The sequence below is a fragment of the Pristiophorus japonicus genome, chromosome 11 (assembly GCF_044704955.1).
Source record: "Pristiophorus japonicus isolate sPriJap1 chromosome 11, sPriJap1.hap1, whole genome shotgun sequence".
Classification (NCBI taxonomy): Eukaryota; Metazoa; Chordata; class Chondrichthyes; family Pristiophoridae; genus Pristiophorus; species Pristiophorus japonicus.
In genome coordinates this window covers 15,041,440-15,067,508 of record NC_091987.1, presented here as the reverse complement: position 1 = coordinate 15,067,508, position 26,069 = coordinate 15,041,440, and the positions used below count along the sequence as shown (strand labels likewise).

At 45.3% G+C, this 26,069-nt stretch overlaps 1 protein-coding gene across 1 annotated transcript; it reads right to left on the bottom strand.

Moving 5' to 3' along the window:
• Positions 1-13,461: 13,461 nt before the first annotated feature.
• LOC139275973 (lysozyme C, milk isozyme-like) lies at positions 13,462-25,141 on the bottom strand. The gene is made up of 4 exons (XM_070893248.1): positions 25,012-25,141; positions 23,271-23,447; positions 20,725-20,806; positions 13,462-13,666 (listed from the first exon to the last, which is right to left on the bottom strand). The coding sequence occupies exons 1-4, from the start codon at positions 25,139-25,141 to the stop codon at positions 13,603-13,605; spliced, it is 453 nt and encodes a 150-aa protein (XP_070749349.1). The 3' UTR covers positions 13,462-13,602.
• Between the last annotated feature and the right edge of the window lie 928 nt (positions 25,142-26,069).

Sequence of the window (26,069 nt, the reverse complement as noted above, 5' to 3'; positions counted from 1 at the left end):
CAGAGTTGTTAACTGGTGGCTACTTAAAGGGATGAGGAAGCACTTCCCTCGGAGGTTACAGTCAGTACAATGTTTACACAGCACGGTGCGTGAACCTCCGACTTTGCAGCAGCAGATAATAGTACAGGTTGACAAGTGATTTTGAAAACTTTAATGGTTGCATTTGGCTGTTCCCGAAGCCTGACTCGGAGTTCTGTGAATGTGCAATGGGTCCACCAATCTTTCGTTATCGACCCTCATCTCTGGTGTGCAACGTCTGATTTATCGCTCCTGTCAGCTCCTCAGCCGATTTTGATGAATCTCTGTGTGAAGGCCACAAACATTTTCACGGCGCTAAAATTACCGCTGCGCCTGGGTTACCACCCCAAATGAGTCGCAACCGAATTTCTCCCCCCTAAAATGTGTCTATCTCAGCTTTGAATATACTCAGATAATTAGCATCCTCAGCTCTCTGGAACAGAGAATTCCAAAGTTTCACATTCCTGAGTGAAGAAATTCCTCCTCCTCTCTGTCTCAAATGGCTGACCCCTTATCTTGGGTTTATGGGTCTAGCTCTAGACACAATGGAAATAACCGCTCAGCATGAACCCTGTCAATCCCATTCAGATTCCTGTATGTTTCAATGAGATCACTTCTCACTTTTCTAAACTGCAGAGAGTATAGGCCCATTCTACACAATCTTGCATCGTAGGACAGCCCTCTCATCACAGGAATCAAAGGAGGGAGAGAGTAAACGGGTAATTATAGACCGGTTAGTCTGACATCAGTAGTGGGGAAATTGTTGGAGTCAATTATTAAGGATGAAATAGCAGCGCATTTGGAGAGCAGTGATAGGATCGGTCCAAATCAGCATGGATTTGTGAAAGGGAAATCATGCTTGATAAATCTTCTAGAATTTTTTGAGGATGTAACGAGTAGAGTGGACAAGGGGGAACGAGTGGATGTGGTGTATTTGGACTTTCAAAAGGCATTTGACAAGGTCCCACATAAGAGATTGGTGTGCAAAATCAAAGCACATGGTATTGGGGGTAATGTACTGGTGTGGATAGAGAATTGGTTGGCAGACAGGAAGCAGAGAGTGGGGAAAAATGGGTCCTTTTCGGAATGGGAGGCAATGACTAGTGGAGTGCCACAGGGCTCAGTCCTGGGACCCCAGCTCTTTACATTATCCATTAATGATTTGGATGAAGGAATTGAGTAGAATATCTCCAAGTTTGCAGATGACACTAAACTGCGTGGTGGTGTGAGCTGTGCGGAGGATGCTAAGAGGCTGCAGGATGATTTGGACAGGTTGGGTGAGTGGGCAAATGCATGGCAGATGCAGTATAATGTGGATAAATGTGAGGTTATCCACTTTGGTGGCAGAAACACGAGGGCAGAGTATTATCTGAATGTTGGCAGATTAGGAAAAGGGAAGGTGCAACGAGACCTGGTTGTCATGGTTCATCAGTCATTGAAAGTTGGCATGCAGGTGCAGCAGGCGGTGAAGAAGACAAATGGCATGTTGGCCTTCATAGCTAGGGGATTTGAGTATAGGAGCAGGGAGGTCTTATTGCAATTGTACAGGGCATTGGTGAGGCCTCACCTGGAAAATTATATTCAGTTTTGGTCTCCTAATCTGAGAAAGGATGTTCTTGCTATTGAGGGAGTGCAGTGAAGGCTCACCAGACTGATTCCAGGGATGGCTGGACTGACATATGAGGAGAGACTGGATCAACTGGGCCTTTAGACAATGGAGTTTATAAAGGATGAGAGAGGATCTCATAGAAACGTACAAGATTCTGACGGGACGGGACAGGTTAGATGCGGGAAGAATGTTCCCGATGTTGGGGAAGTCCAGAACCAGGGGACACAGTCTTAGAATACGGGATAGGCCATTTAGGACTGAGCTGAGGAGGAACTTCTTCACTCAGAGAGTTGTTCACCTATGAAATTCCCTACCGCAGAGAGTCGTTGATGCCAATTCATTGGATGTATTCAAGAGGGAGTTAGATATAGCCCTTGGATAAAGGGATCAAGGGGTATGGAGAGAAAGCGGGAAAGGGGTGCTGAGGTGAATGATCATATTGAATGGTGGTGCAGGCTCGAAGGGCCGAATGGCCTACTCCTGCACCTATTTTCTATGTTTCATGCCACCGCCTCCAAGGCAAGTATATCCTTCCTTGGATAAGGAGACCAAAATTGCACAGTACTCCATGTGTGGTCTCACCAAATCCCTGTACAATTGTAGCAAGACTTCCTTACTCTTGTACTCCAACACCCTTGCAATAAAGGCCAACATGCCATTTGCCTTCCTATTGCTTGCTATGCCTGCATGCTAGCTTTCTGTGCTTCTTGCAAGAGGTCAACCAAATCTCTCTGGACACCAACATTTAAAAATTTCTCACCATTTTAAAAAAATATATATATATTTTTCTATTCTATCTTCCAAAGAGAATAACATCACATTATAATCCGTCTGCCACCTTACTGCCCACTCACTTAGTCTATCTATATCTATTTGCAGACTCTTTGTGATCTCCTCACAGCTTACTGTCCACCTAGCTTTGAATCGCCAGCAAACTTGAATACAATACACTCGGCCCCGTCATGTATGATCATGAGTATAGATGGTAAATAGCCGAGGCCCCACTAGTTACAGCCTGCCAACCTGAAAAAGATAATTAATCCCTACTTTTTGTTTTCTGTCCATTAACCAATCCTCTAATCATGCCACTCTATTATCCCCAACACCATGAGCCCTTACCTTGAGTAATATCTTTTTATTTGGCACATTATCGAATGCCTTTTGGAAATCCATATGTACTACATCCACTGGTTCCCCTTTATCTACCCTGCGAGTTACATCCTCAAAAAACTAATACATTTGTCAAACACAATTTCCCTTTCATAAAAACATGTTCACTCTAGCTAATCATATTATAATTTTCTAAGTGCCCTGATATCACTTCCTGAACAATGGATTCCAGCATTTTCTTGACCACTGATGTCTGGATAACTGGCCTGTAGTTCCCTGTTTTCTCTCCCTTCTTTCTTGAAGAGTGGTGTTACATTTGCAATCTTCCAATCCACTAGGACCGTTCTAGAATCCAGGGAATTTTGGAAGATCACAACCAATGCATCTATGATCGAAGCCATTATCTTTGGTCCCCACCACAAACTGCATTCCCTAACCACTGACTCCATCCCACTCCCCAGCATCAATCTGAGGGTGAACAAGAGTGTTCGCAAGCTAGGGTATCATACTTGACCCTGAAGTGAGTTTCCAGCCACATATCCGTGGCAGAACTAAAACCACCTTTTTCCAACTCCTTATCTTTGCCTGCCTCCACCCCTGCCTCAGCTCTTCTGCTGCTGGAACCCTCATTCATGCCTTTGTTACCTTTTAGACATGATTACTTCAACTCACTCCTGGCTGGCCTCCAACATTCTACACTACATAAACTTGAGGTCATCCAAAACTCGCACCATGTCACCATCACCCCTCTGCTTTCTGACCTACATTGGCTCCCGGTTAAAAAATGCTCAATTTTAAAATTCGCATTCTTGTTTACAAATCACTCCATGGCCTTTCCCCTCATTTCTTTTTAATCTTTTTCAACCTCACAACCCCACAAGATGTCTGCGCTCCTCAAATTCTGGCCTCTTGAACATCCCTCATAACTGCTCAACCATCATTGGCCTAGTCTTTAGCTGTTTGGGCCCTAACCTCTGGAATCCTCTCACTAAACCTCCTAACCTCTCTTTCCTCCTTTTAGACATTCCTTAAAACCTACCTCTTTATATGAACTTTTGGTCATCTGCCTTAATTTAATCTTTTGTGGATCAGTGTCAAATTTATCTGTTTTGTCTTGTAACACTGTCGTGAAGGGCCTTGGGACATTTTAACAAGTTAAAGGTGGCATATAAATAAGTTATTATTATTTACTATTTCATTTCGAACCCTAGGCTGTAAGCCGGCAGGTCCAGGGAATTTGTCAGCTTTTAGTCCGAGTAGTTTCTCAAATACTTTTTCTCCAATTAAATTAATTACATTAAGTTCCTCATCCTCATTAGACCTTTGGTTCCCCATGATTTTTATACATATGTACACTGCCTATGCTATCTCTTCCCTAACTTCTTTTAATATGCTTGGATGCAATCCATCTGGACCAGGAGTTTTGTCCTCCCTAAGTTGATTAGTTTAACAATTATCTCCCCCCATTTCAATCTTAAATATCTCTCTATCTTTTTCAACAAGTTCTTCTAACGTCATGTCCATTGTTGTGTATCTATAAAGCATGTACTCCCATGTTGCGCCACCGGGGAGCTCATCCCCTGAAGTCCCAAGGGATCCCAGCATCTCTTGGGAGCACTGTATATAAGCCGGCCCTTAAGGCCTGTTCCTCACTCCGGAGTATCTTATTAAAGACTGGGGTCACTGTTAATTTAATCTCCCTGTGTGCAGCCTCATCTGTGTTAGGAACACAATAACTGGCGACGAGAATACGAATCCAACGCAAAGATGCAGCAAACTGTGGGCATCCTGGTGAAGTTCTCACAGGGTGAGGACTGGGAAGCCTATGTTGAACGGCTAGACCAGTACTTTGTAGCCAATGAACTGGACGGAGAAGGAAGCGCTGCAAAAAGGAGAGCAGTCCTCCTCATGGTCTGCGGGGCACCGACCTACAACCTCATGAAGAGTCTTCTGGCTCCGGTGAAACCCACAGATAAGTCATATGAGGAGCTGTGTACACTGGTTCGGGTGCATCTTAACCCGAGGGAGAGCGTGCTGATGGCGAGGTATCGGTTCTACACGTGCCAGCGATCTGAAGGTCAGGACGTGGCGAGCTACGTCGCCAAGCTAAGGTGACTTGTAGGACAATGTGAGTTTGATGGCTACCTGGAGCAAATGCTCAGAGACTTTTTTGTACTGGGCATTGGCCATGAGACCACCCTATGAAAACTTTTGACTGTAGAGACACCAAACCTCAGTAATGCCATTGCGATAGCACAGGCGTTTATGTCCACCAGTGATAACACCGAACAAATCTCTCAGCACACAAGTGCTAGCAATGTTCATAAATTAACTGGAACTGTTTGCGAGCAGAAATGTACAGGGCAGAACCCATGAGTCTGCAACTGCCAGCAGACCTGAGCTGCCTCCAGTTGTGGAGGCTTCCATTCAGCCTATTTATGCCGTTTCAAAGGGTATGTTATGGATCTATGGAACAATGGGGCACCTCCAACGAGCTTGCAGAGGAGCTGCAAGCTCTGCAAAACCTGCTAACCACCATGTGGCAGAGGAAGATTGGTCCATGGTGGATCAAAGCAATTTCAAGCCTCAGAGAGGAGGCAGATGCTGAAGTACACGGGGTGCACACATTTTTGACAAACTGTCCACCTATAATGCTAAAAGTCAAATTGAATGGCTTACCCGTAGCCATGGAACTGGACACTGGTGCTAGTCAATCCATCCTGAGTAAAAAGATGTTTGAGAGACTGTGGTGCAACAAGGCATTCAGACCAACCCTGAGCCTCATCCACACGAAACTGAGAACGTACACCAAAGAGCTTATCACTGTCCTGGGCAGCGCCATGGTCAAGGTGACCTACGAGGGCATGGTGCACGAACTGCCACTCTGGATTGTCCTGGGTGATGGCCCCACACTGCTTGGAAGGAGCTGGCTGGGAAAAATCCGCTGGAATTGGGATGGCATCCGAGTGCTATCACATGTCGATGAGGCCTCATGTACCCAGGTTCTTAACAAATTTCCTTCCCTCTTTCAGCCAGCCATTGGAAACTTTTCCGGGGTGAAGGTGCGGATCCACTTGGTCCCAGAGGCACGACCCATTCACCACAAGGCGCGAGCGGTACCTCCCATGATGAGAGAGAGAGTGGAAATCGAGCTGGACAGACTGCAACGCGAGGGCATCATCTCCCCAGTGGAATTCAGCGAGTGGGCCAGCCCGATTGTTCCAGTACTCAAAATTGATGACACGGTCAGGGTTTGCAGCGATTATAAAGTAACTATTAATCGTTTCTCGCTACAGGACCAATACCCGCTACCTAAGGCAGATGATCTATTTGCGATGCTGGCAGGAGGCAAGATGTTCACCTAGCTCGACCTGACTTCGGCCTACATGACGCAGGAGCTGGAGGATTCTTCGAAGGGCCACACCTGCATCAACACGCACAAAGGACTGTTCATCTACAACAGATGCCTGTTTGGAATTCGGTCGGCTGCAGCGATCTTCCAGAGAAACATGGAGAGCCTACTCAAGTCGGTATCACACACACTGGTCTTTCAGGACGATATATTGGTCACGGGTCGGGACACCGCCGAGCACCTACAATACCTGGAGGAGGTCCTCCAACGACTGGATCGCTTAGGGCTGCGGCTGAAGAGATCGAAATGCGTCTTCATCGTAACAGAAGTGGAGTTTTTGGGGAGAAAGATCGTGGCGGACGGCATTCGGCCCACAGATGCCAAGACAGAGGCTATCAGGAACGTGCCCAGGCCACACAACGTCACGGACGTGAAATCATTCCTGGGACTCCTCAATTATTTTGGTAACTTCCTACCGTGGTTAAGCACCCTTTTGGAGCTCATATGTGTTAATGCCAAAGGTGAGAACTGGGTATGGGGAAAAAACCAAGTAATTGCTTTTGAGAAAGCCAGAAACATTTTATGCTCCAACAAGCTGCTTGTATTGTATAAACCGTGTAAAAGACATGTGCTACATGTGACGCGTCGTCGTACGGAGTCGGGTGTGTATTATAACAAGCTAACGTTGCGGGGAAGTTGCAACATGTCGCCTATGCTTCCAGGACCTTGTCTAGGGCCGAGAGGGCCTACAGCATGATTGAGAAATTGGCATTAGCGTGTATGTTCGGGGTAAAGAAAATGCATCAGTACCTGTTTGGCCTCAAATTTGAGCTGGAAACCGATCACAAGCCCCTCACATCCCTGTTCGCTGAAAACAAGAAGATAAATACTAATGCCTCAGCCAGCCTACAAAGGTGGGCACTCGCGCTATCAGCATATAACTATAACCATCTGCCACAGGCCAGGCACCGAGAACTGTGCGGATGCTCTCAGTCGGCTACCATTGCCCACCACGGGGGTGGAAATGGTGCAACCTGCAAACTTGTTGATGGTGGCGCAGCCCGCAGACTTGTTGATGGTCATGGAAGCGTTTGAAAATGATAAATCTCCTGTCACAGCCTGCCAGATTAGGACTTGGATCAGCCAAGATCCTCTGCTGTCCCTAGTAAAGAAACTGTGTACTGCATGCGAGCTGGGCCAGCATCCCCATGGAAATGCAAGAGCCAATCAAGCCGTTCCAGCAGCGAGAGGACGAGCTGTCCATTCAGGCAGACTGCCTGTTGTGGGGTAACCGCATAGTGCTACAAAAAAAGAGCAAGGAGACGTTCATCTCGGATCTCCACACCCGGGTATAGTAATGATGAAAGCGATAACCAGATCCCACGTGTGATGGCCCGGTATCGACTCGAACTTGGAGTCCTGTGTACGGCAAAGCGTATGTGCTCAGTTGAGCAACGCGCCCAGAGAGACACCACTAAGTTTGTGGTCCTGGCCCTCCAGACCATGGTCGAGGATCCATGTCAACTATGCGGGCCCGTTTCTCGGTAAAATATTCCTGGTGGTGGTGGTGGATGCTTTTTCAAAATGGATTGAATGTGAAATAATATCGGGAAGCACCGCCATCGCCGCCATTGAAAGCCTGAGGGCCATGTTTGCCACCCACAGCCTGCCTGACATACTGGTCAGTGACAACGGACCATGTTTCACCAGTGCCAAATTTAAAGATTCATGACCCGCAATGGGATCAAACATGTCACCTCAGCCCCGTTTAAACCAGCCTCCAATTGGCAGGAAGAGCGGGCAGTACAAACCATCAAACAGAGCCTTAAACGAGTCACAGAAGGCCCACTCCAAACCCGCCTGTCCCGAGTACTGCTCAGCTACTGCACGAGACCCCACTCGCTCACAGGGGTACTCCCAGCTGAGCTACTCATGAAAAGGACACTTAAAACCAGACTCTCGCTGGTTCACCCCAACCTGCATATTCAGGTTGAGAGCAGGCGGCAGCAACAAAATGTAAATGATGGTTGTGCCACTGTGTCATGTGAAATTGATCTGAATGACCCTGTGTACGTGCTAAACTATGGACATGGTCCCAAGTGGATCGCGGGCACGGTAATCGCTAAAGAAGGGAATAGGGTGTTTGTAGTCAAACTAGACAATGGACAAATTTGCAGAAAGCACCTCAACCAAACGAGGCTGCAGTTCACAGACTGCCCTGAACAACACACACCCAGAGGATCAACGACACCACGCCTGACCAGGAAATTGAACCCATCACACCCAACAGCCCAGCAGGGCTAGGCTCACCTAGCAGCCCTGCAGGGCCAACAACACGCACCAGAACAGACATTTGTATCGAGGCGGTCAACCAGGGAAAGAAAAGCTCCCGACCGCCTCACCTTGTAAATAGTTTTGACTTTGGAGGGGGAGTGATGTTGTTGTGTATCTGTAAAGCATGCACTCCCATGTTCCGCCACCAGGGAGCTTATCCCCTGAAGTCCCAAGGGATCCCAGCATCCCTTGGGAGCACTGTATATAAGCCGGCCCCGAAGGCCTGTTCCTCATTTTGGAGTGTCTTATTAAAGACTGAGGTCACTGTTACTTTAACCTCCCTGTGTACAATCTCATCTGTGTTCGGAACACAATATCCACCATGATAGACTGCCAGGTATATATCTAGGCAATGTAATTATTCAATAGTCGGGAAGCTGCGGCCGGAGGAAGAGCAGCGGTGGCCTATAAAGGCCCACTGGCAGTTTGGTGTCGGCGGCAGTCAGGGAGCAGCGGCCAGAGGAGGAGCAGCGGTGGCCTATAAAGGCCCAGCGGCAGTCTCGGGGCAGCGGCCGCTGCAGCAGCGTCAAAAGTAAGAAAGAAGTAAAAACTTAATCAAAGTGTGATGTCACAGCCAAGAGGGTAAGTGATTGACTGGTTGAGTGGTGAGTACATTTTGCTGCTTTTTCTTTTCCTCTTTTTTTCTTTTTCTTTTTTCTTTTTCTTAGCAGTAAGAAACCTTGTCATTGTTGCCAAATTAAGTAATTTAAGGGTTAAGTCATGGCAGAAGAGCCCAGACCTGTGTTATGCTCCTGCTGTGCAACATGGGAAATCAGGGACTCTTCCAGTGTCCCTGACTATTATGTGTGCACGAAGTTTATCCAGCTGCAGCTGCTGACGGACCGCAATGCGGCACCGGAGCTGCGCATGGATTCACTCTGGAGCATCTGCGATGCTGAGGCTGTCGTGAATAGTACGTTTAGTGAGTTGGTCACACCGCAGGTAAAGGTTATACAGGCAGATAGGGAATGGGTGACCATCAGGAAGAGTAGTGGAAAGAAGATAGTGCAGGGGTCCCCTGCGGTCATCTCCCTCCAAAACAGATATACCACCTTGGGTACTGTTGGGGGAGATGGCTCATCAGGGGAGGGCAGCAACAGCCAAGTTCATGGCACCATGGGTGGCTCTGCTGCGCAGGAGGGCAGGAAAAAGTGTGGTAGGGGTTTCTATTGTAAGGGGAGTAGATAGATGTTTTTGCGGCCATAAACGAGACTCCAGGATGATATGTTGCCTCCCTGGTGCAAGGGTCAAGGATTACGCGGAGTGGCTGCAGGGCATTCTGGAGGGCGAAGGAGAACAGCCAGTTGTCGTGGTCCATATAGGTACCAATGATATAGGTGAAAAATGGGATTACGTCCTACAAGCTGAATTTAGGGAGCTAGGAGTATAATTAAAAAGTAAGATTTCAAAGATAGTAATCTCAGGGTTACTACCAGTGCCACGTGCTAGTCAGAGTAGAAATAGCAGGATAGTTAGGATGAATATATGGCTTGAGGAATAGTGCAAGAGGGAGGGATTACAATTCCTGGGACATTGGAACCGGATCTGGGGGAGGTGAGACCAGTACAAACCACACGGTCTGCACTTGTGCAGGACTAAAACCGATGTCTTGGAAGTGTTTGCTAGTGCTATTGGGGAGGATTTAAGGGCAGGGGAATAGGAACCTATGCAAGGGGCACAGAGGGAAGTAAAATGGGGTCAGAAGCAAAAGGTATGAAGGAGAAAAGTAGAAGTGGAGGGCAGAAAAATCAAAGGCAAAAATCAAAAAGTGACACCTTACACCATAATTCTAAAAAGACAAAGAGTGTTAAAAAAACAAGCCTGAAGGCTCTATGTCTCAGTGCAAGGAGCATTCATAATAAGCTGTATGAATTAACTGCGCAGATAGCTGTTAACGGATATGATGTAATTAGGATTACAGAGACATGGCTCCACGGTGACCGAGGCTGGGAACTCAACATCCAAGGGTATTCAATATACAGGAAAGATAGACTGAAAGGAAAAGGAGTTGGGGTAGTGTTGCTGGTTAAAGAGGAGATTAACGGAATTAAAAGGAAGGACATTAGCGTGGATGAGGTGGAATCTATATATGTAGAACTGCGGAATACCAAAGGGCAGAAAACGCTAGTGGGAGTTGTGTACAGACCACCAGTCACAATGAGGATGGGGATGGCATCAAACAGGAAATTAGGGATGCGTGCAATAAATGTACAGCAATTATCGTGGGTGACTTTAATCTACATATAGATTGGGCTAAACAAACTGGTAGCAATACGGTGGAGGAGGATTTCCTGGAGTGTATAAGGGATGGTTTTCTAGACCGATATGTCGTGGAACCAACTAGAGAGCTGGCCATTCTAGACTGGGTGTTGTGTAATGAGAGAGGATTAATTCGCAATCTTGTGCGAGGCCCCTTGGGGAAGAGTGACCATAATATAGTAGAATTTTTCATTAAGATAGAGAGTGATACAGTTAATTCAGAGACTAGAGTCCTGAACTTAAAGAAAGGTAACTTTGACGGTATGAGACATGAATTGGCAAAGATAGACTGGCGAATGATACTTAAAGATTTGATGGTGCATATGCAATGGCAGACATTTAAAGATCACATGGATGAACTTCAACAATTGTACATCCCTGTCTGACGTAAAAATAAAATGGGGAAGGTGGCTTAACCGTGGCTTACAAGGGAAATTAGGGAACGTGTTAGATCCAAGGAAGAGGCATATAAATTGGCAAAAAAAAGCAGCAAACCTGAGGACTGGATGAAATTTAGAATTCAGCAGAGGAGGACAAAGGGTTTAATTAGGAGGGGGAAATAGAATAGGAGAGTAAGCTTGCAGGGAACATAAAAACTGACTGCAAAAGCTTCTATACGTGAAGAGAAAAAGATGAGTAAAGACAAATGTGGATCCCTTACAGTCAGAATCAGGTGAATTTATAATGGGGAACAAAGAAATGGTAGATCAATTGAACAAATAATTTGGTTCTGTCTTCACTAAGGAAAACACAAATAACCTGCCAGAAATACTAGCGACCGAGGGTCTAGCAAGAAGGAGAAACCAAAGGAAATCCTTATTAGTCAACAAATTGTGTTAGGAAAATTGATGGGATTGAAGGCTGATAAATCCCCAGGGCATGGCAGTCTGCATCGCAGAGTACTTAACGAAGTGGCCTTAGAAATAATGGATGCATTGGTGGTCATTTTCCAACATTGCATAGACTCTGGATGGGTAGCTAATGTAACCCCACTTTTTAAAAAAGGAGGGAGAGAAAACAGGCAATTATAGACTGTTCAGCCTGACATCGGTGCTGGGGAAAATGTTGGAATCAATTATTAAAGGTGTAATAGCAGCGCATTTGGAAAGCTGTGACAGGATTGGTCCAAGTCAGCATGGATTTATGAATGGGAAATCGTGCTTAACAAATCTTCTAGAATTTTTTGAGGATGTAACTAGTAGAGTGGACAAGGGGGAGCCAGTGGATGTGGTGTATTTAGACTTTCAAAAGGCTTTTGACAATGTGCCACACAAGAGATTAGTGTGCAAAATTAAGGCACATGGTATTGTGGGTAATGTATTGACGTGGATGGAGAACTGGTTGGCAGACAGGAAGCAAAGAGTAGGAATAAACGAATCCTTTTCAGAATGGCAGGCAGTGACTAGTGGGGTACCGCAGGGCTCAGTGCTGGGACCCCAGCTATTTACAATATACATTAATGATTTGGATGAGGGAATTGAGTGTAATATCTCCAAGTTTGCAGATGACATGAAGCTGGGTGGCAGTGTGAGCTGGGTGGAGGATGCTAAGAGGCTGCAGGGTGACTTGGGACAGGTTAGGTGAGTGGGCAAATACATGGCAGATGTGGTATAATGTAGATAAATGTGAGGTTATCCATTTTGGTGGTAAAAACAGGAAGGCAGATCTGAATGGTGATAGATTAGTAAAAGGGGAAGTGCAATGAGACCTGGGTATCATGGTACATTAGCCATTGAAAGTTGGCATACAGGTACAGCAGGTGGTGAAGAAGGCAAATGGCATGTTGGCCTTCATAGCAAGAGGATTTCAGTATAGGAGCAGGGAGGTCGTTGTACAGGACCTTGTTGAGGCCATCCGTTGAATATTGTGTACAGTTTGATCGCCTAATCTGAGGAAGGACATTGTTGCTATTGAGGGAGTGCAGCGAAGGTTCACCACACCAGACTGATTCCCGTGATGACAGGACTGACATGAGAAGAAAGACTGGATCGACTAGGCTTATATTCAATGGAATTTAGAAGAATGAGAGGGGATCTCATAGAAACATATAAAATTCTGATGGGATTGGCCAGGTTAGATGCAGAAAGAATGTTCCCGATTTGGGGAGGTCCAGAACCAGGGGTCACGGTCTAAGAATAAGAGGTAAGCCATTTAAGACCAAGATGAGGAGAAACTTATTCAGTCAGAGAATTGTGAACCTGTGGAATTCTCTACCAGAAAACGTTGTTGAGGCCAGTTCGTTAGATATATTCAAAAGGGAGTTAGATGTGGCCCTTACGGCTAAAGGGAACAAGGGGTATGGAGAAAAAGCAGGAATGGGGTACTGAAGTGCATGATCAGCCCTGATCATATTGAATGGTGGTGTAGGCTCGAAGAGCCGAGTGGCCTAATCCTGCACCTATTTTCTATGTTTCTATTTCGTTGTTGTTACCTGTGAGTTTACTCTGTGTCTCCCTGAGCGGCCCTTTCCCTATTCTGATTCCTCTTTTTTTATTTGTCTGCCTGTGGAATACGTCACTATTTCTTTTATATTCCTAGATAATTTAATTTTGTGGGGTTTTTTTTTGCTTTCCTAATTGTTTTTTTGACTTCTTCCCTCACCTTTTCACATTCCCTTTATCTTTTCGTCCTTTGTTGTCCATGTACTTTGTGTACGTCTTTTTATTTATTTCAATTTTCCTTCTCACAGGCCTTGACTTACAATTAACAGGCCCATTGTTTTATCTCGATTGCTCGATAGGAATGAAACACTCGAGGTTTGATATTTGCTTGCGTTTATTTTTAATGAGCTGTGACAGAGAGCTGGTCCCTCCATTACTGGGTTTCCAGCAGTCTTAGCAATGCAGAGCTAGCTAATGATAGCGTTGCATGATGGGTCTGAAGCAAGCGGGTCTCATCAACAGGATCTCCTCCATCTTTCTCAGAAGCACAAGTATGTGTAATAACCGATCCATTTCCCCTTGCAGTTCTCCACCCAGCTGGTCCTGCAAAACAAGAACATCAGATACAAGCGATCAGTCAGAGAGAATCACGAGCTTAATTAACATATAATTTAATGTGAGGAATTAAGGTCAATGCATGCCCCCATTTCTCTCCATGTTTCCTCCCCTCCTCTCCTGAAGGTGCTGACTCTTATTAGGATTCAGCACCTCCACTTTCCCCACCCAGGGGCCATTCCCCATGTGTGCACCTCTTACAAATTTTTGACCGACTAATTCCCCTGTATTGGGTTTCACCAGACTCCCTCCAATCGTAAAATGAACACAACAGTGGCCAAACTCGGGGAACAATGTCCTGGGCCACGGAGGCCTGAAACACATCCGGCCCGATATTGGATAGGTCCAATATTCAGGTTTCACTGGCAGCTGCCTGAAGTAAATGATGTTGGTAAAGTGCCCCATGGTGTCTCTTTACTTGAGTAGTCATGAAAATAGTTGCTGCTTCAGGTTCAATACCTTTATTTCTTCTTTCAGCATGAAAAGTAAGTTACAGGTGGAGTAGATTGTCAGATGTATTACTATAAATGTAATAATGAATCCTAACATTTTACTAAACCTTAAAACACAAATGTCTGTTTTTATATAATTCTGTGCCTGTAGTGAACTCGAATCTGACTCTGTTCCCTTGATTGGATTGTATCCGTCACCTGACTTATCATAGCCACTCACTCCAGTACATTTCCATTTCCATTTCAGCCAGCCGCGCCCAAAGATTAAGGGGCTGAAATTGCCCCTTTTTTTCAAAGAGCCATTACCGCCTCAAAGAGGTGGTAACGGGGCAGTAAGGAGCTACCGCTCAGTGGGGGCAGAGGTGCTGACATTTTGGAAATTGTCCTCCCATTTTGTAATGGGGTAGGTTACAGCTCCGCTCGTGGTTCTGCCCCATTGGCCATGCAGCGACCCCTTACTGAACGGCCATGACCCCTTTCGCCCCGAGTGGTAAATTGTCCCGTGTGGGCTACCATTGGAAAGGCTGCCATTCTGTGCCCCCATTAGCTTTCCGCAGCGGGAAGCTGCTAATGACCCCACCGTGGCCAGCATTTTATTATAATTTATGTGTGGGCTGCTGGCCTGGCTGCAGCCCTAACTGAAGGGGAGGGACGCTGTGACATGTTAGCATCACACTGACATGCTCAGGACACTGTCTGACTTCCACTCGGCTCTCAACTGACTTCCACCCCGCCGCCACCACCCGAAACACCAGCCCGTCAATTAACAAGCACCAACGAGGGCAAATACTTGCCAAGCACCACCCCATCGATTGGGGCAGTAAAACAACAAAAACAACAGTAGGGGTGCCCTGTTTGGGGTGGAGGGCAATTTTAGCCCCTAAGATTCATGACATCTAACATGTCCTTTATCTCATCTGCTCAAAACTCCTAATTGACCTATCTAACTATCTAAACAGCCCTTCTGTGGCATGTTTATTTTTTCAGGTACAATGCCTTTTTTTCATTTAACTGTTGCTCATAAGATTACACACAACTGTGAGGTAGAAATTTGGGTACTTTGAGACTCCTGGCACAAAAAATGTTCTGCCTATGCGCAACGCCGCTGTTACTGGTAGCATTCCGCTCCGCTGCACTGGCGATGATGCACCAAACCAGCTTTAATGAAGGGGAGGGCCCTGTATGTCCCACTGCTATTTGTCCCACCATGTAGCGATGCGAACATCTCACGGCTTTGCGCCCCACTCCCGTCCCCGAGAGGAAGTGCAGCACGATATTTTGCGCTGCACATCCTCTCGGGGGCAGTAACCCAAATACAGGTCGCGGGGCATGGCTTTCGTGCCTGGTACAGGAACCCTTGGTCACGGTTGTTACCGCCTCGAATTTCTCCCCCACTATCTCTGGATTACTCCGATCGTGGACTATTGTGCCTAGCGCTATCAGTTAGGCAGAAACTTCTCATATCTTGAATAAAGAAAACTTCTACGAAACCAACAGTTAATGGAGACCTTGAAACTAATGACTATTCAAGCTCCAAGCTTTTTGCCTCATTAGCTAAGCTAGCCTTAATTTCCTACCAACCACCCTGCCTCTTCCTTCTCCATGTTCAAACATGTTTCATGTTCCAATATTGCCTAAAACTGCCGTTAGGCCCTTAAATACCTAATTTATACTAAAGAGGATTTAAATCAGCTGTAAAATCCTTCAACTCATCCCTCACTGTAATATACTGTATAAAACACCCTCTTGATGTAATACACTGTAGAACACACCCTCTCACTGTAATACACTGTCCAACACACCCTCTCACTATAATACACTGTATGCCAAATCTTGTCCCTATAATACACTGTATGACACATCCTGTCCCTGTTATATATTGTATAACACATCCCTCACTGTAATGCATTATATAACACACCCCTCACTTTAACACACTGTATAACACCAGCCTCACTAATACATAGAAACATAGAAAATAGGTGCAGGAGTAAGCCATTCAGCCCTTCGAGCCTGCACAACCATTCAGTAAGATCATGGCTGATCATTCACCTCAGTACCCCTTTCCTGCTTTCTCTCCATACTCCTTGATCCCTTTAGCCGTAAGGGCCATATCCAAAATCCCTCTTGAATATATCTAACGAACTGGCATCAACAACTCCCTGCGGAAGAGAAATCCACAGGTTAACAACTCTCTGAGTGAAGAATTTTCTCCTCATCTCGGTCCTAAATGGCTTACCCCTTCTCCTTAGACTGTGACCCCTGGTTCTGGACTCCCCTAACATCGGGAACATTCTTCCTGCATCTAACCTGTCCAGTCCCGTCAGAATTTTATATGTTTCAATGTGATCCCCTCTCATTCTTCTAAACTCCAGTGAATACAGGCCCAGTCTATCTAGTCTCTCCTCATATGTCAGTCCTGCCATCCCGGGAATCAGTATAACACACCGTCTCGCTGTAATACACTGTATAACATACCTTCCCACTGTAATAGACTTTATAACACACCCTCTCTCTGTAATACACTATATATAACCCAAACTCTAATTCCAATACACTGTACAATGCACCCTCTCTGTAATATACAGTATAACACATCCTCTCCCTGCAATAAACTGTATAACACACCCTCTCTTTGTAAAAACTGCATAACACACCATCTCACTGGTTAGCACACCCCTCACTGTAATACATTGGATTGCACACCCCTCACTGTAATACACTATATAACACACCCTCTCACTGCAGTATACAGTATATCACGTACTCTCACTGCAATATACTGTATTACGCACCCCTTACTGTAATATGCTGTATACTTCCAGCCCCTCCATAGATTCTGTTATTTTTAAAGGGACGAAATAAGGCCTTGTTTTTCTATAGCATCATTCACAACCTCAGGACATTCCGATGCACTTGATAGTCAATGTATTCTTATTGAAGTGTGAGAACACCAGTGGCAGGTCGGGGCCATAAAAGGAGCAGCAATGAGCGGACTGGGAGCATTCTGGCAGCATATTACTTCAGGGAGCAGTGCAAGCTGGTACAGGAGGGCGACGGCAGTGAAGAGGGAGACTGGATTGGACATCACCAATGTCCAGGTCAGTGATTGGAGCAAGGGCAGGTACAGCAGGAGCTCCGAGGTTGGGGCGAAGGAGCGGTGAGTGATCATGGAGTGACATAATCGGGACCTAGGAGAGGCTTGAATCTGGGGCCCAGCAGAGGCGAGGGCCCAGGGGCAGCATAGGCCAGCCCACACTGCGATATGTGTTGACACTGGGTCCATGCAGCAGATCTGATCTCCAGTCTTGCTTGATCCTGCAATAGTGAGAAACGATATTGGTTCAAATGATCAGCATGTTGAAACAGTTTGAGTGGAGATAAGAAATAATAAGGGGAAAAAGACAATGGAGGGTATAGTCTAACCACCCACTAACAGTAGCAAATCTGTTGGTCAGAATATAAACCAAGAAATAGCGGGGGCTTGTAAAAAGGAACAGCAATAATCATATGTGATTTTAACCTCCATATTAATTGGACAAATCAAATTGGTTAAGGTAGTCTTGAGGAAGAGTTCACCGAGTGCATAAGGGACAGGTTCCTTAAGCAGTATGTAACGGAACCAACCATTGGCAGGCTATCTTAGGTCTGTGTAATGAGACAGGATTAACAAATAATCTCCTAGTAAAGGATCCCCTTGGAATGAGTGATCATAGCATGGTTGAATTTCAAATTCAGAAGGAGTGTGAGAAAGTTGGATCTCAAACCAGCATACTAAGCTTAAATAAAGGAGACTATGTAGGTATGAGGGTAGAGTTTGCTAAAGTGGACTAGGAAAGTAGATTAAAGTGTAGGACGCTTGATGAACAGTGGCATACATTTAAGGAGATATTTCACAACTCTCAAGAAAAATATATTCCAGTGAGGAGGAAAGGGTGTAAAAGAAAGATAGACATCCGTGGCTAACTAAAGAAATAAAGGATGGTATCCAATTAAAAACAAGAATATACAAAGTGGCCAAAAATTAGTGGGAGGACAGAACATTGGGGAGCTTTTAAAAGCCAGCACAGAATGACTAAAAAAATGATTAAGAAAGGGAAGACAGACGATGAAAATAAACTTGCATGAAATATAAAAACAGATAGAAAGAGTTTCTACAGGTATATAAAAAGGAAAAGAGTGGCTAAAGTAAATGTTGGTCCCTTAGAGGACGACACTGGAGAATTAGTGATGGGGAACGTGTCGACGGCAGAAACTCTGAACAAATATTTTGTATCAGTCTTTATGGAAGAGGACACTAAAAATATCCCAACAGTGGATAGTCAAGGGGCTATAGGGGGAAAGGAACGGAACACAATCACAATCACTAAGGAGGTGGTACTCAGTAAGATAATGAGACGAAAGGCGGATAAATCCCCTGGACCTGATGGCTTGAACCCTAGGCTCTTAAAAGAAGTAGCGGCAGGGATAGTGGATGCATTGGTTGTAATTTACCAAAATTCCCTAGATTCTGGGGAGGTCCCAGCAGATTGGAAAACTGCAAATGTAACGCGCCTATTTTAAAAAGGAGGCAGACAAAAACCAGGAAACTATCAACCAGTTAACCTGACATGTGGTTGGGTAAATGTTGGAGTCCATTATTAAAGAAGCAGTAACAGGACAGTTGGAAAAGCATAATCCAGTCAGGCAGAGTCAGCATGGATTTATGAAGATGAAGTCATGTTTGACAAATTTGCTGGAATTTTTTGAGGATGTAATGAACAGGGTGGATAAAGGGGAACCTCCAGAAGGCATTTGATAAGGTGCTACATAAAAGGTTACTGCACAAGATAAAAGTTCACAGGTTTGGGGGTAATATATTAGCATGGATAGAGGATTTGCTAACTAACTGAAAACAGAGTCAGGATAAATGATTCATTCTCGGGTTGGCAATCCGTAACTAGTGGAGAGCCGCAGGGATCAGTGCTGGGACCCCAACTATTTACCATCTATATTAACGACTTGGATGAAAGGACCGAGTGTAATGTAGCCATGTTTGCTGATGATACAAATATGGGAGGAAAAGCAATGTGTGAGGAGGACACACAAATCCTGCAAAATGACAGACAGGCTAAGTGAGTTGGGCAAAAATTTGGCAGATGGAGTATAATGTTGGAAAGTGTGAGGTTATGGACTTTGGCAGAAAAAAATCAAAGAGCAAGTTATTTAAATGGAGAAAAATTGCAAACTGCTGCAGTACAGTGGGACCTGGGGGTCCTGGTGCATGAAATACAAAAGGTTAGTATGCATGCACAGCAAGGGATCAGGAAGGCCAATAGAATCTTGGCATTTATTGCAAAGGGAATGGAGTATAAAAGCAGGGAAGTCTTGCTACAGTTATACAGGGTATTGGTGAGGCCACACCTAGAATACTGCATGCAGTTTTGGTTTCCATATTTAAGAAAGGATATACATGCTTTAGAAGCAGTTCAGAGAAGGTTCACTAGGTTAATTCCGGAGATGAGGGAGTTGACAGGCAGAAAGGTTCAGTAGGTTGCGCCTCTACTCATTGGAATTCAGAAGAATGAGAGGTGGTCTTTTATAGAAACGTATATGAGGGGGCTTGACAAGGTGGATGCAGAGAGGATGTTTCCATTGCTAGGGGAGACTAGAACAAGGGGGCATAATCTTAGAATAAGGGGCCACCCATTAAAAACTGAGATGAGGAGGAATTTCTTCTCTGAGGGTTGTAAATCTGGAATTCACTGCCTCAGAGAGCTGTGAATTTAAGGCAGAGATAGACAGTTTATTAACCAATAAGGGAATAAGGGGTTATGGGCAGCAGGCAGGGAAGTGGACCCATGATTGGAAAAGCCATGATGGTATTAAATGGTGGAGCAGGCTCGAGGAGCAGTATGGCCTACTCCTGCTCCTATTTCTTATGTTTGCCACTGGACCAAGACCTAGCTCTGTCAAGCCTGTGTGGTGGCTGGTGTGCAACAGCCATCACATTAAAAAAATCCACACACAGGCATCCTCCACACTTCAACATGTAGTTCGGGACCTGGAATATCAGGTCCATCATTGAAACAACTGTAAACGCATCCCTTTCTGGCGTGGAAGCAAGTCAGCGGTGATACGAGGGACCGCCTAAGAAGAAGACGACACTGTATAACAAACCCTCTCACTGTGATATACTATATAACACCCTCTCACTGTAATACACTGTATAACACACCCGCTCACTAATACACTGTATAAACATAGTCTCGCTATAATACTCAGGATAACACACAGCCTCATTGTAATACACTGTATAATATTCCCTCTAAGTCTAATAATCTGCCTAACACATCCACTCACTATAATACACTGTATTACATACTCTCTCACTGTAATACACTGTATAACATACCCTCTCACTGTAGTACACTGTATAACATACCCCTCCCTGATCGCTGAAATGCCTGTTTATTGCGAGATGTTTGTGTGGGCCCACTCCGTCATTGCGGCATTTGTAACCTGCATAAAGAGACCAGCAGCACTTCATCACTCAATTACAAACTCAATGTTTAAATTCACAATGACGGGGACAAGGTCGCTGCATCAACATACCAGGCATCCATTCCTTTTTGTTTCACAATTATTGCTGCACACTCAATGTCCCGTGTCAAATTATCGCCATTGGTCAGAAAATCTACGGTAATAAAAGGAATGTGATATTAGAATCAATAATCATATTTGGAGTGTGTTCCATGACAGTTATAAAAGTCTAGGATGAGAAGTCCCAAGGGTGCTTGTGGCATTAGAGTCCTTGGGTTCATCATCTGAGCTTGCAGGGTGGCATTGATATGTGTAGAAAATGAGGGAGCAAGCCTGTAGGAGAGAAGCATAATATTAATCTGCAGCATAAAGAAAGGGGCAGCACCTCCTTTAGACGAACCTAAGGAATGCCACAGGCAGTGAATGCACTGTAAATTACACCACCTTAGATTTTTAAAATCTAATTGAGCCAATGGAAAAGGATATTGGACAAGGTGTAAAATCATCTTTCCGATTGACTAGCACCCATGCTTGGCCTGCTGACTAAAGTGAAGATTTCCTCCCAGGAAAATGCCACACTCTTCTTCAAATGGTAACATGGGCATTTTAACATCCCCCTGAACAAGCTCATCCAAAGGACAGAAGCTCTTACACTGTGAAACTTGCTCAGTACTGTACTGAATCGTATGGCAAGATTGTGTGCTCAAGTCCTGGCGAGCCCCTTTCACCTTCTGATGCAGAAACAAAAGGCGTTGTCAATTGAGCCAAATTGATATTTGACACAAACAGAAGAGTGAGACCAGTCACAGCCTGTCGTATCCTCCAGGAATGTGAACACCAGTGGACAGGGGATATTACATAGTTACATAGAATATCCAGCACACCAACAGACCATTCGGCCCAACCAGTCCATGCCACTGTTTATGCTCCACTCGCATCTCCTCCTGTCTTTCCTTATCTAACTATCAGCATAGCCTCTATTCCCGTCTCCCTCATATGCTTATCTAGCTTCCTCTTAAATGCATTTATACTATTTGCCTCAACCACTCCCTGTGGTAGGGAGTTCCACATTCTCACCTTTCTCTGGGTAAAGAAGTTTCTCTATTGGATTTCTTGGTGACTATCTTATATTGATGGCGTCTAGTTAAACTCCTCCCTAAAGTGGAAACACACTCTCTGTGGCTATTTGTTCAAAGTCTTTAATAATTTTAGAGACCTTTATTAGGTCCTCTCTCAGCCTTCTCTTTTCAAGAGATAAGAGTCCCAGTCTGTTCACCCTGTTCTGGTATCACCCTTGTGAATTTTTTTGCACCCTCTCCAGTGCCCCGCTATCCTTTTTATAACATGGCGGCCAGAACTGTACACTATACGTCAAGTGCGACGGCTGACTGCAGTGCAGGCAGGTACAGCAGGAGTGACAAGGTCGGGGCGAAGGAGTGGCAAGACTTCGTAGAGGGATGAGATCAGGGCCCAGGAGAGGCAAGAGTTTGGGGCCCAGGGGAAGCACGGGCCAGCCCACACTGCAATTATGTGCGTGCTCTAGGTCCGTGCAGCAGTGCTGGTCTCCGGTCGTCTTAGTTAATCCTTGCCAGTGAACCAAGACCAAGCTCTGTCAAGCCCGTGTGGTGGCTGGGGTGCAACGTCCACTGCGTTAAAAAAAATCCACACATTGGCATCTTCCACCCTTCAAGATGTAGTTTGGGATCTGGAATATTAGGTCCATCATTGAAACACCTGTATACTCATCACTTTTCAGCGTGGAAGCAAGTGCGAGCTGTGAGGAGGATGCTAAGAGGCTGCAGGAAGATTGGACAGGTTAGTTGAGTGGGCAAATGCAGTAGAACGTAGATAAATGTGAGGTTATCCACTTTGGTGGCAAAAATAGGGAGGCAGAATATCTGAATGGTGTCAGATTAGGAAAAGGGGAGGTGCAATGAGAACAGGGTGTCATGGTACATTAGTCATTGAAAGTTGGCATGCAGGTACAGCAGACGGTGAAGAAGTCAAATGGCATGTTGGCCTTCATAGCGAGAGGATTTGAGTACAGGAGCGGGGAGTTGTACAGGGCCTTGGTGAGGCCACACCTTGAATATTGTGTACAGTTTTGGTCTCCTAATCTGAGGAAGGACATTCTTGCTATTGAGGGAGTGCAGCGAAGTTTCACCAGACTGATTCCCAGGATGGCAGGACTGACATATGAAGAAAGATTGGGTCGACTAGGCGTATATTCACTGGAATTTAGAAGAATGAGAGGAGATCTCATAGAAACATATAAAGTTCTGACGGGATTGGACAGGTTAGATGCAGTGGTATTCTCTATCACAGAAAGTTGTTGAGGCCAGTTCATTGATATATTCAAAAGAGAGTTAGATGTGGCCCTTACGGTAAAGGGAGCAAAGGGTATAGAGAGAAAGCTGGAATGGGGTACTGAAGTTGTATGATCAGCCATGATCATATTGAATGATGGTGCAGGCTCAAAGGGCTGAATGGCCTACTCCTGCACCTATTTTCTATGTTGCTATCGTCGTTTCGAGGGACTGCCTATGCTGATGATGACTCCTCATATGAGAGAGCAACAAAAATTAAACTTGTGATTAATATTGTGAAGGTTCACCTACCAACACATTTCACGTTACAGGCGTTTGCACTATATGTACTCGCCCAAGAATCACACCACCATCTACTGTTGATCTGAAAGATCCCATAGTCTGCTGACCAAATATGTCCATCAGGGCCTCTCTCTTCACGGAATGCAAGTGTGTCATAATTACTCTCGTGCTTGGCCATGCAAACCCCTAGAATTAAAATGAAAAGAAGACACTGTAGTTTGGAATATGTGACAAACACAAATGTGATTCACACTGCGTCTCGCAGACTGGAGGCAGTATCTGCTGAGTATGTCCAGCATTTTCTGTTTATATTTTGGATTTCCAGCATGCACAGTATTTTGTCTTTAACACGGGTGGGATTGGTTTGGCTGTGATGCTTTCTAAGGGAGAATAGCCTTCCAACTCTAAGACTCTGGGCTCAATCAAGGTAACAGTTACAGGTGGCCATGAGTTGAACCCCAGTGAGACTCAAAACCATCAGGAGAACAGTCAGGTTTGTCTTTGCAGCAATCTTGGGGTGAATTCCCTCGACGCATCTCATTCTCCACTGCCATCACTTATACATAAAATGTGGACCAAAGTGAGAGAAAGAATGAAGGAGGGAACCAACAGCACAGAATGGGATACTGACACTTATCTGCAGTCCGTTCATGAAGGCAGTAATTATAGGAATTGGAGCAGAGTACAAAGTGAGACTTTATTTTGCTGATTGTCTCTCCTGTTCTCCGTGTTAAAGGCAGAATACGGCGCATGCCGGAAATCCGAAAAATCAACAGAGAATGCTGGAAATACTCGGCAGATGCTGCCTGACCTGCCGAGAATTTCCACCATTTTCTGCTTATATTCCACCCTTGCTAAACATCTGCACACATCTATCTGTGACAAAGATGAAACAGTTCTGTCCTGTTTTGATCCAGTAACTCTCTCTAAATCAGGCACCATGTATGCGAGTTTAAGACCATCTACACAGTCTCAGTCTGGTGTGACGTTCTCTCCCTTATTGAAGGCTAGAGGGAGATTTACTAACAGCTAGAAATAATTCCAATAGTGTAAACATCAATTGATCAGAGTTTTATATCAGTTGTCCTAGGCACATTATTAATTGTTTACCTTGCAAAGCTATTGAAGACACTCTCAAAATAATAAGGATTGGGACTCAGGAGATTGAGCTCAGATACATGAATCGAAAAATCCATGACAAGTCCCCAAAAACATGAGACAGCAGGGGTCAGAGGGCAGTGAGGACCCGGCTGATGTTCCTGCCAAATCCAGTGGTGGTCCAAACCCACCTCACGCCCACACCACCCTCACACCCAAACCACTACTTTGGAAATCCCTCTCTGACCCCTCAGGAGATCGAACTCAGTCCAGGTAATCACACGGACCGGACCGTGTGCTCTCTTCAAAGACACTGACTTTCGATATGAAGCGATCCCTGACCCAGTCAGGAACCGCTCCAACACCCTCTTGATGGCAGAGAGTCGGCACCCAGCGCACCAGTCGGCAACACACTCCACAGACTCACCACTTTCTGCGAAAGAGGAACCGCCCAAGATCCAGTCTATTCCCATCCTGGCGTAGATTAAACAAAAGATCAATTTACTTAGCCCGGACCCGGCTCAGACATTCCCCGGACCCACCAATGTAACGTGTACTTACCCACTGACACAGAACTACACGAGGAAACCACAGCCACATTCTGCAAGTATATTCGGCACAGATTAAATAGAACAGCGAAAGTGTCACTCACAATCTGCCACGGTGTATCTGGGGTCGTGGGCCAGTTCAGAATTCGCTATGGCTTTAACAACCTGACATCGCGAAAGGACTGTGGCACTGGCGACCGAGAGCAGGACACTGAGAACAATGAGAGTCTTCATCCTCTCGATAGGAGATTTGTCCGGGTCTGGTAACAGATGCCCTTTTATACAGGATCGTGCCTGTGGTTATCAGTTCCATAAAGTTATTAAAACAAGAATCTGGAAAAAACAAGGGCAAACTATTTTTGTCAGAGTGCTGCCCGCTCCTGAATGTCACGCTCTGATTTAACAAACATTGCGACAGGAGGTGGGGGATCAAACACTTTTAGGGGCGACTTCATTAATTTTAGTCCTGGAGTAGAGGTGAGGGCAAAGGGTGAGGTTTGAACGCATCAGGCATCTACAGTAACATCAGTCACGTTATAGAGTATGACCTGTCACAGGGTATTCTACAGGATAAAGCCACCACATTGGCCAGAAAAGCCCAGCAGTGAGGGCGCTGAGACAGTGTGAGAGTGAGGATTGCAGATAAGAGCAGAAGAACATAAGAAATAGGAGCAGGAGTCGGCCTTATGGCTCCTCGAGACTGTTCTGCCATTTAATACGATCATGGCTGATCCGATCATGGACTCAGGTCCACTTCCCTGCCCGCTCCCCATAACCTCGTATTCCCTTATCGGTTAAGGAACTGTCTATTTCTGTCTTAAATGTATTCCAGCTTCCACAGCTCTCTGAGGCAGCGAATTCCACAGATTTACAATCCTCTGAGAAAATAAATTTCTCCTCATCTCAGTTTTAAATGGGCGGCCTCTTATTCTAAGATTACGCCCCCTAGTTCTGGTCTCTCCTATCAGTGAAAACATCGTCTCTGCATCCACCTTGTTAAGCCCCCTCATAATCTTATAGGTTTCGGTAAGATCAGCTATTATTCTTCTGAATTCCAATGAGTAGAGGCCCAACATACTCAACCTTTCCTCATAAGTCAACCCCCTCATCTCTGGAATCAACCTCGTGAACCTTTTCTGAACTGCCTCAAAAGCAAGTATAT

Coding starts and splice junctions, on each gene's coding strand:
- LOC139275973 (XM_070893248.1), bottom strand. CDS start 25,141: ATGAAGACTCTCATTGTTCTCAGTGTCCTGCTCTCGGTCGCCAGTGCC. Junction 23,448..25,011: donor CAGATACACCGTGGCAGATT/GTGAGTGACACT, acceptor TTTTAATTCTAG/GGGTTTGCATGGCCAAGCAC. Junction 20,807..23,270: donor CTGTAACGTGAAATGTGTTG/GTAGGTGAACCT, acceptor TTATTACCGTAG/ATTTTCTGACCAATGGCGAT.